The sequence below is a fragment of the Tamandua tetradactyla genome, chromosome 14 (genome assembly GCF_023851605.1).
Source record: "Tamandua tetradactyla isolate mTamTet1 chromosome 14, mTamTet1.pri, whole genome shotgun sequence".
NCBI lineage: Eukaryota > Metazoa > Chordata > Mammalia > Pilosa > Myrmecophagidae > Tamandua > Tamandua tetradactyla.
In genome coordinates this window covers 16,009,494-16,024,486 of record NC_135340.1, presented here as the reverse complement: position 1 = coordinate 16,024,486, position 14,993 = coordinate 16,009,494, and the positions used below count along the sequence as shown (strand labels likewise).

The 14,993-nt window shown below is 36.3% G+C and overlaps 1 protein-coding gene across 10 annotated transcripts in view; it reads left to right on the top strand.

The window, feature by feature from the left end:
- The window catches only part of MIPOL1 (mirror-image polydactyly 1), a 503,449-nt gene that overhangs the window by 421,812 nt on the left and 66,644 nt on the right, over window positions 1-14,993 (top strand). For all 10 annotated transcript variants that reach the window (XM_077126913.1, XM_077126915.1, XM_077126918.1 and 7 more), the window contains one exon: window positions 1,480-1,710. In XM_077126913.1, coding sequence (XP_076983028.1) covers window positions 1,480-1,710 — 231 coding nt within the window. The remainder of the gene's footprint in view (window positions 1-1,479; window positions 1,711-14,993) is intronic.

The following is a 14,993-nucleotide window of genomic DNA, read 5'->3' as shown; positions in this document are numbered from 1 at the left end:
TTCCTGGTTTCATTGATTCCAGATCCTTACTTCCTGTGGCTTTCTCTCTTTCTGTCTGAATTTTACTCAGTTTATAAAGGACTACAGTCATGGGATTAAGGCCCATTCTAATTGAGGTGGGCCACACCTTCTTAACTGAAGTAACGTCATCAAAAGGTCCTACTCACAATGGATCCATCCCCACAGAAATGGTTTAAATTTAAGAACATGTTTTTCTGGTGTACATATACCTCCAAACCACCACAGTAACCACTTGACCAAAGTTTAGGAAGAGTCTCTCTTTTTACACTAATTTGAATCCTGAAGTGATTTCTTTTGGAATGCTTTTGTTGTTTGGTATCCCTCTTATTTCTATGCACCACCTTCTCCAAAGTGAGCATACGTTAAGGCTTTTAGATAACAAACAAAAAGAAGAAATTTATAATTACTTTATTTTTAGCAGTTTTCTAAAAAGCATCAGAATATATGACTAGTACTAAAGTTCCTTGACTTCTTTTTTTGCAGTTTTTAGAATTATTTTTACTTTCTTAATCACATTATCAATCTGTAGTATATAATTACACTATTTTACTTCGTCTCCAGTCAATATTTCCTTTGTATGCATATACTGAAATGATTTTATTTAATAAAAAAAGAACATCTCCTGTGTGGATTTTAAATTTCCCTTATTAAATATTTATATTTTCAAAATGTCTTTATTTAATTGAGTGAGGTGCTTGGTGCCATTTCAAAATAACCTCAGGTGGTAGGTGTAATGACATATCAAAGATTTGACCTTTAGCATTTTAGGACTCTATTTGTCTGCATTTTCTTCTGCATTCATTTAGTCTTAATTTGCATGTTCTTCCTCTGTATGATTTAATGAGTAAATGTATTTAGCAAAAGAGTCATTAACAAAAAGAAAATATATCTGAATACATATTATTTCTGTGCAGTTTTACTAGTGATATTAATTTCATTTATATGTCAACTGTGGCAAGTGGAAAATGCTATGTATAGGACTGATCTGTTTGCACACATCTCATTCATTCTCATTAAATGCTTAGCATAATAGAACGCTGGGTCCCCTAAACTAATACCTATTCTCTTACTTCTCATTCTTTGCTGTTATCTTATTATATTCTTTATTTATCTAGAGATACTTTATTTCCCAATTCTCTGCTATTCCTTTTAAAGAACATTGATGTAATATTTACACTGATATAATTCAATTAACATTTTACGGCATCTTTATGTTAGCTTCATTAATCATAGATAGTTGCTCCTCTACATAGCTTTCAGCCTAGAAGCAGAGAAATGAAATAATTATAAATTATAGTGTGATTTTCTAAATGTTTTCATTTACTAATTTAAATATTTAGAAATATATTTGAAACAGTATTTATTGAATTGATTTTTAGTAAACTGGAAAGTTTTTAAGTAGATCATTGATCAATCAACCTATATATTTATATTTAATTTATTTTTCTTGTTTCTCAGTTTGCACAAATCTTTATCCCAAGAAGAAAATCTGAAGGATCAATTTAACCATACTCTTAATACTTATGAAGAAGCTTTAAAAAACAGAGAGAACATTGTTTCCCTCACTCAACAACAAAATGAGGAACTGGCTATCCAACTGCAACAAGCTCTGACAGAGCGGGCAAACATGGAATTACAACTTCACCATGCCATAGAGGCCTCTCAAGCGGCCAATGAAAAGGTTCATAAGTAAGTAAAATGAGTTTGCATTACTTCAAAAATATTAGAACAAAAACAAAAAAAACTTTCTTTTGGCACCCTAACAATATATTATTTATTATTCATACTGCTGATAGTTTAAGACAGAAGAAGATTGAGTCAAATGAACTTTTTCTTAGATTGCATCTTGTATCTATTAAGTCATTTTGTTGGGTATTGTTACTAATTAAGGAAATCCGTTTTATTTAATAACTGATCTTCATCAATTCACAGAGGCCATATGATTTAATTTCATAGTGCATGATTATATTTATTTTGAATAATCTTTGCATTTTTATTAAAATGCAAATAAAGCTGCAAAAGTTGGTCCTTATGACCAATGGCTAGCAAAATATTAACAAATAACTTACCAGGAAAAGATGTCGCTTGTTAATGTATGGACTTGAACATTTTAGGAGAATTTTCTGTGGCAGCTTTAATGTAGTAGAACTTGTTGTCATTTTCAGCCCTTCTTTTTGTATTGTTAACAGCATTACATCACTCACGTCCCTAATTACCTTAAATTCCCAAAATATACCTTTTTCATTAATTTTCTTTCAGCTTTCCAATATTACTGAATTCACAATTCTTCTCACTGCTTCTTATTTGAAAATAAGTCATCCCACCCATTTCCCCAACATCCTTGAAATTGTTTTTTAATTAATAGCCCAAGTTCAGGTAAATATGCAGTCAAGATCATTTTAAAACAGTTTAGCAATTGTATATATTAATCTTTATTACCAGTGTGCATTGGAACTTTTGAGTTATGTACATATTATATATTCTTGTAGTTTTAAAGATTGGGTTTATATTCTTTAAAAAACTGTATCCAGTTATTCAAAATGTACATTAATCTTTTAAGAGCACCATGATTTATAGGTGGACCTCATTTCATCATAAGTTATAGCAGTTACTTTTGGCCATCAGGATCTGATTTAGCTCTATTATACTAAAGTCTGCAAATAAGTACAAATTCTAAACTTTCCTTACATGGAATCCTTTAATTTGTATTCATACTAAAACTGTATGTTCACTAAAAGTAGTTTGGAAACACCAATTAGATTTCTAAAAATCTTTGGAAGTGTTATCAACGTTTAATTTTATTTTTTATATCCCACATCTTCAACTACCATTATCAGTTTGTAAGAGAAAGAACTTTATACACCAAGAAGTAGGAATAACAGCATCTTAGGTAATACTTTAAACTAAGTAAGTTTAATCTTATAGAAAACTCCTTCTATCATTTTCACCTTGAACCATAGACAGATCATAACTTTTTAATGAACTGGCTTCAATGGGATAGAGTTTAAGCACAATTACATCATTCATAGGAAATTAATGTTAAATGTTTTACTCTTTGGAATTCCACCAATAATATGTAAATGAAATATTATCAGGCTTTCTTTCTGTATTCAATTCACTGTTATTTTAAATTCTCCTAAAACAAATACCATACACAGGATTGTTTACAATAGGAGTTTATTCTCTCATGATTTCAGTGGCTAGACTGTTTGCTTCCTCCCGAGGTTGATGTCTTCTGGCTGACTGGCCATTTTTAGGGTTCTTGGCTTCTCTGTCACATGGCAATACACATGGAGGCATGTTCTCCTTTCTCTTCCGGGTTTCATTGATTTCTAGCTTCTGGCTGCTCCCTGTGACTTCTCTCTCCTTCTGACTTTCACTCTGCTTATAAAGGACTCAGTATTTTGGATTAAAACCTAATGTGATTCGTTTGGTCCACACCTTACCTGAAGTAACATCTTGAAAATATCGTATTTTACAATGGGTCCACACCCACAGGACCAGGGCTTGGGATATGAACATGCCTTTTGTGGGGAACGTGGTTCACTCCCCAACAACTGGATTTCCTTTTTAATTACCTCAGTGGGGTAGAGTGTATCTTCATTGTGATTAACGTGGACATCCACCTATTTTATCGGGTTTAATAGGATAACCTTCCTGGAAACCAAATTGTTAGACTTTGTTAAATGGTATAAGTGTTCTCCATGTAATCTGAAATTAGTTATTAGGAAATACTTTTGAATGTCCTTTGTAACTATGTAAGTATTTCAGGAAATATTTAAAATTTAAACTCAAAAGGTCAAGTTTTACTTTATCCTTTCATGGCCAGTTTTCTTGAAGGACTGACAAATATTCATAATCTGTAATTTCTCAATTCCCACTTACTCCTCTTCCCACTTAATGTACTGTGACTAGCTCTTAAACTGAAATTGCTCTTCTTAAGATTACCAGTAATTTTCTGATTTCTAAATTCAGTGTCCCATTTTTATTAAAAATTTAATATATATCATAGTAAAAATAAAAATGGTCATATATTTACAGAAATATAGCATCATGGGTAAAAGCACTGCACTCTGGATTCAGAATGCCTAGGTGTGTGAACTTGGACATTTTATTTTAAAACAGTATACTAATGTTTCCTTATAAGCAAAATGTAGGACTACCTCATAACGTTGTTGTGAGAATTAGATGAGATAATATATGGACTGCTTTTAGAACAATGCGTGTCACATAGTTCATCCTTCTCTTGTCATGTCTTTCCATACCGCACTACTCATTCCTCAGAAGAGCTCTGTTTCTTCAGGACTGAATATGTTTGCAGTTTACACATGTTGGTCTCTCTTCTTGGAAACTTTTGTTCCTTTCCACCATAAGAAAGATGTTTTCTGGGATTTAGTACAACATAGAAGATAAAAAACGGGCTTTATACTCAAGTCAGACAGACCTGTGTTTGAATTCCTACTTTCCTACTTTATCCCTGTGAGATTTTAGGCAAATTATTCAACCTCTCCAAACAAAAAATCTTCAGATAAAAAATTAAGGCAGTGCTGCCTACTTCACAGGCAGGATTGATATAAAGAATAGATTGGATAGCATATAAAATTCCCAGAACAATGCCAGGTACTTTATTAAAAGAATTCTGTAAACTGCATTATTAGTAGTATCATATTTATAAAAATATCAAGTTTAAAGGGTAAAATAAATTGGGTAGATGGAAATACTAGTGGTCAGTGAGAGGGAGGGATAAGATGTATAGTATGTATGAGCTTTTTCTTTTAATTTCTTTTTCTGGAGTGATGCAAGTGTTCTAAAAAATGATCATGGTGATGAATACACAACTGTGTGATGATACTGTGAGCCATTGATTGTATACTGTGTATGGAATGTATGTATATAAAGTTTTCTCAACAAAAAAAATTTTTTAATTAGCAAGCCTATTCCAGTTGCTTCTTCTCTAAAGTCTTCCCCAACTCCCTAGAAAATAAAATCACATATGTTGTCGTGGTATTTTGTTATGAAGTTTATCATTAGAAAATTTTCCAGTCAACTGTGTTCTCATTTAGTTGACCCTTTTAGCCTGTTGCCATAACACAAAGGTATTTGTTGTGTTATATTATGATTTATGTATTGATGGGTTTCCTAGTAGACTGTGAGAATATGACCATGTCTTAGTCATATTTGCACTCCTAACGACTTATGTGGTACATTGTGTACCTATTACATTCTTTTTTTAAAGCGGTTTTATTGAAATATATTCACACACCATACAGTCCGTCCAAAGTGTACAATCAGTGGCTCCCAGTATAATCACAGTTGTGCATTCATTACTATAATCAGTTTTATAACATTTTCATTATTTCAGAAGGAAAATACCCATTGCAGTCAACTCTCAATCTTTCTATCCTTCCCCAGCCCTATAGAACCACTAATCTATTTCCGTCTCTATAGATTTATTTATATTTAGGTTTTATACAAATGGAATCATACTATATATAGTACTTTGTGTCTGGTTTCTTTCATGTAGCATAATGGGGTTTTTGTTTTATTTTTAATTAGACAAGTTGTAAGTTTACATAAAAGTCATTTAAAAATGCATTCCCAGGTCCGCCGGCCCGCCGCGCGGCGCCCACGCCCCGCAGCAGCCGACCCGCTCACCCACCTCTCCCCTCTTTGTCCGCCGGCCCACCACGCGGCGCCCACGCCCCGCAGCAGCCGACCCGCCCGCCCTCCTCTCCCCTCTTTGTCCACCGGCCCGCCGCGCGGCGCCCACTCCCCGCAGCAGGTGACCCGCCCGCCCTCCTCTCCCCTCTTCCCCCTCCTGCTCCGGCGGCTCTCCAACCACCACGGTGCCCTCTTCCGCCTTCACTGGCTCCTCCGCCACCAGCCTCAACAGCCTTGCCACCCTCACCTTTCCTCCTCCAGAACAGCTACTGGGGGAGTGGAGACAATACAGAGCAGCTCCCGGAGCCATGACGGAGATCAAAGGGACAGCGTACCCCATCCTGGAACGGCTGACTGTCTGGGAGACCCAGCTCCGGTGAGATCACCAAGGGACGCGGGCTTTCCTGGGCGGGACGGCAAGCGGCCGGAGTCCCTCCCTTCCTCCTTCCCAGGCCAGCTGGCAGAATTGGGCAGGCGGTCCCCTTGGGCCGCGACGGCTGGCGTCCCCACCACGCGACGCCCCCCGGACCAACTGAGAGAGTTGGGTCGGAATCCCCAGACTGCGGAGAATGGTGACCAGGGGGTCCCTTCCAAACACGTGACTCCCCGGTCCAGCTGGGAACAGTGCACTCTCCCGGGCTGCGACAGCTGGCGCCCTTCCGCCACGCTTGGCGCCCCGGGCCGACTAGGAAATTCAGTCGGGCGCTCTCCCGGGCTGCGGTGGCCGGCGACCCTCCCCGCGTTTGGACCCCCGGACCGGCTGGCACTCTTCCAAGACGCTTTGGCTGCCGAACCTCCCCTACGGCGAGAGTTTTCCAGAGTTAAAGGACCCACAGCAACTTTTACTGGTGGATCCCGTAGACAAACGTGTGCCACGAGCGCCACCTACTGGGCAGGATAAGAAAAACAGAACCCAGAGATTTCACAGAAAAATCTTTCAACCTGTGGGGTCCAACACTCAGGGAAATCTGACTAAATGCCCAGACGCCAGCAGAAGATAACAGATCACGCTCAGAAAATTGAAAATATGGCCCAAAGGAACAAACCAATAGTTCAAATGAGATACAGGAGCTGGAAAAACTAATGCTGAATATACGAACAGAAATGGAAAACCTCTTCAAAAACGAAATCGATAAATTGAGGGAGGACATGAAGAAGACATGGGCTGATCAAACAGAAGAAATAGAAAAATTGAAAAAACAAATCACAGAGCTTATGGAAGTGAAGGATAAAGTAGAAAAGATGGAAAAAACAATGGATACCTACAATGATAGATTTAAAGAGACAGAAGATAGAATTAGTGATTTGGAGGATGGAACATCTGAATTCCAAAAAGAAACAGAAACTATCCGGAAAACAATGGAAAAATTCGAACAGGGTATCAGGGAACTCAAGGACAATATGAACCGCACAAATATACGTGTTGTGGGTGTCCCAGAAGGAGAAGAGAAGGGAAAAGGAGGAGAAAAACTAATGGAAGAAATTATCACTGAAAATTTCCCAACTCTTATGAAAGACCTAAAATTACGGATCCAAGAAGTGCAGCGCACCCCAAAGAGATTAGACCCAAATAGGCGTTCCCCAAGACACTTATTAGTTAGAATGTCAGAGGTCAAAGAGAAAGAGAGGATCTTGAAAGCAGCGAGAGAGAAGCAATCCATCACATACAAGGGAAACCCAATAAGACTATGTGTAGATTTCTCAGCAGAAACCATGGAAGCTAGAAGACAGTGGGATGATATATTTAAGTTACTAAAGGAGAAAAACTGCCAACCAAGACTCCTATATCCAGCAAAATTGTCCTTCAAAAATGAGGGAGAAATTAAAACATTCTCAGACAAAAAGTCACTGAGAGAATTTGAGACCAAGAGACCAGCTCTGCAAGAAATACTAAAGGGAGCACTAGAGTCAGATACAAAAAGACAGAAGAGAGAGACATGGAGAAGAGTGTAGAAAGAAGGAAAGTCAGATATGATATATATAATACAAAAGGCAAAATGGTAGAGGAAAATATTATCCAAGCAGTAATAACTCTAAATGTTAATGGACTGAATTCCCCAATCAAAAGACATAGACTGGCAGAATGGATTAAAAAACAGGATCCTTCTATATGCTGTCTACAGGAAACACATCTTAGACCCAAAGATAAATATAGGTTGAAAGTGAGAGGTTGGGAAAAGATATTTCATGCAAATAACAACCAGAAAAGAGCAGGAGTGGCTATACTAATATCCAACAAATTAGACTTCAAATGTAAAACAGTTAAAAGAGACAAAGAAGAACACTATATACTAATAAAAGGAACAATTAAACAAGAAGACATAACAATCATAAATATTTACGCACCGAACCAGAATGCCCCAAAATACATGAGGAATACACTGCAAACACTGAAAAGGGAAATAGACACATATACCATAATAGTAGGAGACTTCAATTCCCCACTCTCATCAATGGACAGAACATCTAGACAGAGGATCATTAAAGAAATAGAGAATCTGAATATTACTATAAATGAGCTAGACTTAACAGACATTTATAGGACATTACATCCCACAACAGCAGGATACACCTTTTTCTCAAGTGCTCATGGATCATTCTCAAAGATAGACCATATGCTGGGTCACAAAGCAAGTCTTAACAAATTTAAAAAGATTGAAATCATACACAACACTTTCTCGGATCATAAAGGAATGAAGTTGGAAATCAATAATAGGCGGAGTGCCAGAAAATTCACAAATACATGGAGGCTCAACAACACACCTTTAAACAACAAGTGGGTCAAAGAAGAAATTGCAAGAGAAATTAATAAATACCTCGAGGCAAATGAAAATGAAAACACAACATATCAAAACTTATGGGACGCAGCAAAGGCAGTGCTAAGAGGGAAATTTATTGCCCTAAATACCTTTATCAGAAAAGAAGAAAAGGCAAAAATGCAGGAATTAACTGTCCACTTGGAAGAACTGGAGAAAGAACAGCAAACTAATCCCAAAGCAAGCAAAAGGAAAGAAATAACAAAGATTAGAGCAGAAATAAATGAAATTGAAAACATGAAAACAATAGAGAAAATCAATAAGACCAGAAGTTGGTTCTATGAGAAAATCAATAAGATTGATGGGCCCTTAGCAAGATTGACAAAAAGAGGAAGAGAGAGGACGCAAATAAATAAGATCAGAAATGGAAGAGGAGACATAACTACTGACCTCACCGAAATAAAGGAGGTAATAACAGGATACTGTGAACAACTTTATGCTAATAAATACAACAATTTAGAGGAAATGGACGGGTTCCTGGAAAGACATGAACAACCAACTTTGACTCAAGAAGACATAGATGACCTCAACAAACCAATCACAAGTAAAGAAATTGAATTAGTCATTCAAAAGCTCCCTAAAAAGAAAAGTCCAGGACCAGATGGCTTCACATGTGAATTCTATCAAACATTCCAGAAAGAATTAGTACCAACTCTCCTCAAACTCTTCAAAATAATCGAAGTGGAGGGAAAACTACCCAATTCATTCTATGAAGCCAACATCACCCTCATAACAAAACCAGGCAAAGATATTACAAAAAAAGAAAACTACAGACCAATCTCTCTAATGAATATAGATGCAAAAATCCTCAATAAAATTCTAGCAAATCGTATCCAACAACACATTAAAAGAATTATGCATCATGACCAAGTAGGATTCATCCCAGGTATGCAAGGATGGTTCAACATAAGAAAATCAATTAATGTAATACACCACATCAACAAATCAAAGCAGAAAAATCACATGATCATCTCAATTGATGCAGAGAAGGCATTTGACAAGATTCAACATCCTTTCCTGTTGAAAACACTTCAAAAGATAGGAATACAAGGGAACTTCCTTAAAATGATAGAGGGAATATATGAAAAACCCACAGCTAATATCATCCTCAATGGGGAAAAAATTGAAAACTTTCCCCCTAAGATCAGGAACAAGACAAGGATGTCCACTATCACCACTATTATTCAACATTGTGTTGGAAGTTCTAGCCAAAGCAATTAGACAAGAAAAAGAAATACAAGACATCAAAATAGGAAAGGAAGAAGTAAAACTATCACTGTTTGCAGACGATATGATACTATACGTCAAAAACCCAGAAAAATCCACAACAAAACTACTAGAGCTAATAAATGAGTACAGCAAAGTAGCAGGCTACAAGATCAACATTCAAAAATCTGTAGCTTTTCTATACACTAGTAATGAACAAGCTGAGGGGGAAATCAAGAAGCAAATCCCATTTACAATCGCAACTAAAAGAATAAAATACCTAGGAATAAATTTAACCAAAGAGACAAAAAACTTATATAAAGAAAACTACAAAAAATTGCTAAAAGAAATCACAGAGGACCTAAATAGATGGAAGGGCATACCGTGTTCATGGATTGGAAGACTAAATATAATTAAGATGTCAATCCTACCTAAACTGATCTGCAGATTCAATGCAATACCAATCAAAATCTCAACAACTTATTTTTCAGAATTAGAAAAACTAATAAGCAAATTTATCTGAAAGGGCAGTTTGCCCCGAATTGCTAAAAACATCTTGAGGAAAAAAAACGAAGCTGGAGGTCTCGCGCTGCCTGACTTTAAGGTATATTATGAAGCCACAGTGGTCAAAAGAGCATGGTATTGGCATAAAGATAGATATATCGATCAATGGAATCAAATAGAGTGCTCAGATATAGACCCTCTCATCTATGGACATTTGATCTTTGATAAGGCAGTCAAGCCAACTCACCTGGGACAGAACAGTCTCTTCAATAAATGGTGCCTAGAGAACTGGATATCCATATGTAAAAGAATGAAAGAAGACCCGCATCTCACACCTTATACAAAAGTTAACTCAAAATGGATCAAAGATCTAAACATTAGGTCTAAGACCATAAAACAGCTAGAGGAAAATGTAGGGAGATATCTTATGAATCTTACAACTGGAGGTGGTTTTATGGACCTTAAACCTAAAACAAGAGCACTGAAGAAAGGAATAAATGAATGGGAACTCCTCAAAATTAAACACTTTTGTGCATCAAAGAACTTCATCAAGAAAGTAGAAAGACAGCCTACACAATGGGAGATAATATTTGGAAATGACATATCAGATAAAGGTCTAGTATCCAGAATATATAAAGAGATTGTTCAACTCAACAACAAAAAGACAGCCAACCCAATTACAAAATGGGAAAAAGACTTGAACAGACACCTACCAGAAGAGGAAATACGGATGGCCAAGAGGCACATGAAGAGATGCTCAATGTCCCTGGCCATTAGAGAAATGCAAATCAAAATCACAATGAGATATCATCTCACACCCACCAGAATGGCCATTATCAACAAAACAGAAAATGACAAGTGCTGGAGAGGATGCGGAGAAAGAGGCACACTTATCCACTGTTGGTGGGAATGTCAAATGGTGCAACCACTGTGGAAGGCAGTTTGGCGGTTCCTCAAAAAGCTGAATATAGAATTGCCATACGACCCAGCAATACCATTGCTGGGAATATACTCAAAGGACTTAAGGGCAAAGACACAAACGGACATTTGCACACCAGTGTTTATAGCAGCGTTATTTACAACTGCAAAGAGATGGAAACAGCCAAAATGTCCATCAACAGAAGAATGGCTAAATAAACTGTGGTATATACATACGATGGAATATTATGCAGCTTTAAGACAAGATAAACTTATGAAGCATGTAATAACATGGATGGATCTAGAGAATATTATGCTGAGTGAGTCCAGCCAAAAACTAAAGGACAAATACTGTATGGTCCCACTGATGTGAACGGACATTCGAGAATAAACTTGAAATATGTCATTGGTAACAGAGTCCAGCAGGAGTTAGAAACAGGGTAAGATAATGGGTAATTGGAGTGGAAGGGATACAGACTGTGCAACAGGACTAGATACAAAAACTCAAAAATGGACAGCACAATAATACCTAATTGTAAAGTAACCATGTTAAAACACTGAATGAAGCTGCATCTGAGCTATAGGGTTTTTTGTTTTGTTTTGTTTTTTACTATTATTACTACTTTTATTTCTTTTCTCTATATTAACATTTTATATCTTTTTCTGTTGTGTTGCTAGTTCCTCTAAACCGATGCAAATGTACTAAGAAACGATGATCATGCATCTATGTGATGATGTTAAGAATTACTGAGTGCATATGTAGAACGGTATGATTTCTAAATGTTGTGTTAATTTCTTTTTTTTTTCTTTCTTTCCGTTAATAAAAAAAAAAAAAAGCATTTCCACATAGCCCCCTATTGTTGAACCTTTGTATTAATGTGGTACCTTCGTTGCAGTCAATGAAACAATATTAACTTTTACTGCTAACTATAGTCTACAGTTTGTATTAAGTGTATTTTCCCATATACCATCCTATTATTAACACTTTGTGATAGTAACGTACATTTGTTATAATTCATAAAAGAACTTTCTTATATTTGTACTATTAACCTCAGTCATCATCCATAACAGGGTTCACTGTGTTATACAGTCCCATGTTTTATCCTCTAACTTTCCTTCTAGTAATATACACAACCCGAAACTTACCCTTTGAACCACACTCATGTGCATAATTCCGCACTGTTAATTACACTCACAAAAATGTTCTACTATACCCACTATCCATTTCCAAACCTTTACAATAAATATAAATAGAAATTTGGTACAAATTAAATATCTGTTCTCCATTCTCTACCCCCATTTTATCTCCTGGTAACCTATGTTCTAGGTTTTAACTCTATGAGTTTATTTATACTTAGTTCATATCAGGGAAATCCTAAAATGTTTGTCCTTTTATGTTTAGCTAATTTCACCCAAAATAATGTCTTTGAGGTTCATCCACGTTGTCACATGCATCAGGACTTCATTCCTTCTTATAGCTGAAAAATATTCCATCATATGTATGTACCAACTTTTGTTTATCCATTCATCAGTTGATGGGCACTTGAGTTGCTTCTATTTTTGGCAATTGTGAGAAATGGTGCTATGAACATTGGTTTGCAAATGCGTGTTGGAGTCCCTGCCTTCAGGTCTTCTGGGTATATACATAGTAGCAGGATTGCTAGATCATATGGTAGCTCTATACTTAGCTTCCTGAAGAATCAGAAAACTGTATTTCCCATTGACTGCACCATTTTATGTTCCCATCAACAGTGAATGAGTGTTCCTATTTCTGTACATCCTTTCTAATATTTGTAGTTTTCTGGGGTTTTTTTAGTAGTGGCCATTCTAGTAGATGTGAAATAATAACTCGTTATAGTTTTGATTTACATTTCCCTATTAGCTAATAATGTTCAGCATGTATTTCATGTGCTTTTTAGCCATTTTTATTTCCTCTCTGGAAAGATATCTATTCAAGTATTTTGCCCATTTTTAAAATTTTATTCATCTTTTTGTTGTTGAGTTGTGGGATTTCTTTATATATTTTGGATGAGAAACCCTTATTGGATATGTGGTGTGATGGTTAGGCTTACGTGTCATCTTGGCCAGGTAATGGTGTTGAAAGCACTGGCCTGTTACTGCAGGGACATTTCATGGACTTAAATCATCAATAAGTTGATTGAATTTATGACCAATTACATCTATAATAAACAAAGGAGAGTGTTTTCAGCAATGAGAGATATTTCATCCAATCAGTTGAAGGCTTTAAAAGGAGAAGTGATGACTTCAGTAGTCAGGAGAAAGAATTTTCATGTCTACTTCAGCCAGCCATATTCTCCTGAGGAATTTGTTGAAAACCTTCCCCAGAGTTCCCAGCTTGCAGCTTGCACTATGGAATTTGGACTTGTGCATCTCCACAGTTGGATTAAGGCAATTTTATAAAACCTCATAAAATTTACAGATATCTCCTGTAGATCCTGTTTCCCTAGAGAACCCTGACTAATACAAATGATTCCAATTATTTTCTCCTATTGAGTAGGCTGCCTTTTCACTTTATCAACAAAGTGCTTTGAAACACAGCGGTTCATAATTTTGAGGAGGTCCCACTTATCTATTTTTTCTTTCATTGTTTGGCTTTGGGTGTAAAATGTAAAAAAACATTGCCTATCAAAAGATCTTTTTTTGTTTTAAATCCATATATTTTTCTCATCTGTCAATCAATATCATAGATAAAAGGAGCATCAGACACAAGGTTTTCACAGTCACATAGACATATTGTGAAAGCTAAATCATTATACATTCATCTTCAAGAAATATGGCTACTGGAGCACAGCTCTACAGTTTCCGGCACTTCCCTCTAGCCTCTCTAATACACATAAACTGAAAACTGCCATAAGATCTTGAAGATGCTTCTCTACGTTATCTTCAAGGAGTTTTATGGTCCTCACTCTTATATTTAGGTCTTTAATCCATTTCAAGTTAACTTTTGTATAGGGCATGAGATAGTGTTCTCTCTCTCTCTCTCTCTCTCTCTCTCTCTCTCTCTCTCTCTCTCTCTTTTTTCAAATGGAGATCCAGTTTTCTGAGAAGTATTTGTTGAAGAGACTATTCTTTCCCTATTGAGTGGTCCTTGTCACCTTGTCATAAATCAGTTAGCCATAAATGTGAGGGTTTCTGAGCTCTCACTTCATCTCCATTGGGCTGTAGGTCTTTCCTTGTTCCAGTACCATTCCATTTTGATTACTGTGGCTTTGTAATAAGTTTTAAGATCTGCAAGTATGAGTCCTCCAATTTCATTCTTAGTTTTCAAGATGGCTTTAGGTATTTGGGCCCTTACCCTTGTGTATGAATTTGATGATTGGTTTTTCCTTTTCTGCAAAGGAAGTTGGTGGAATTTTGATTGGGATTGCATTGAATCTATAAATTGAATAATTGTAGAATTTTAATATTGTTTTATTTTCATTTAGGGAGTCATTAAATTGTTTAATCTTTTCTTAAAATTTGTAACCTGTAGGAGCAATCCTGGAAATAAAAATTGCATAGAACTACCATCTAGAAGATAGCCAGTATTTACAGGCAGGTAATCATTTACAGCATAAATTTTAATAAATGCCCAGTATCATTACCCAAAAATAGTTTCTTTGCCCAAGTGTCATAAAGCTCAAAATTTCAGCAGTGGGAATCCATTCCCTTGGGTTAAGCATTGACTTCTACATACACTTCATTGGGAAATGTTGTTCTGGGTTGAACTGAGTATCCCAAATAGGTATGTTGAAATCCTAACCCCCTCAGTACCTCAGAACGTGACCTTATTTGGAAGTCAGTCATTTCAGATAGAATTAGTTAAGATGAGATCATACATGAGCAGGGTGAACCCCTAATCAAATA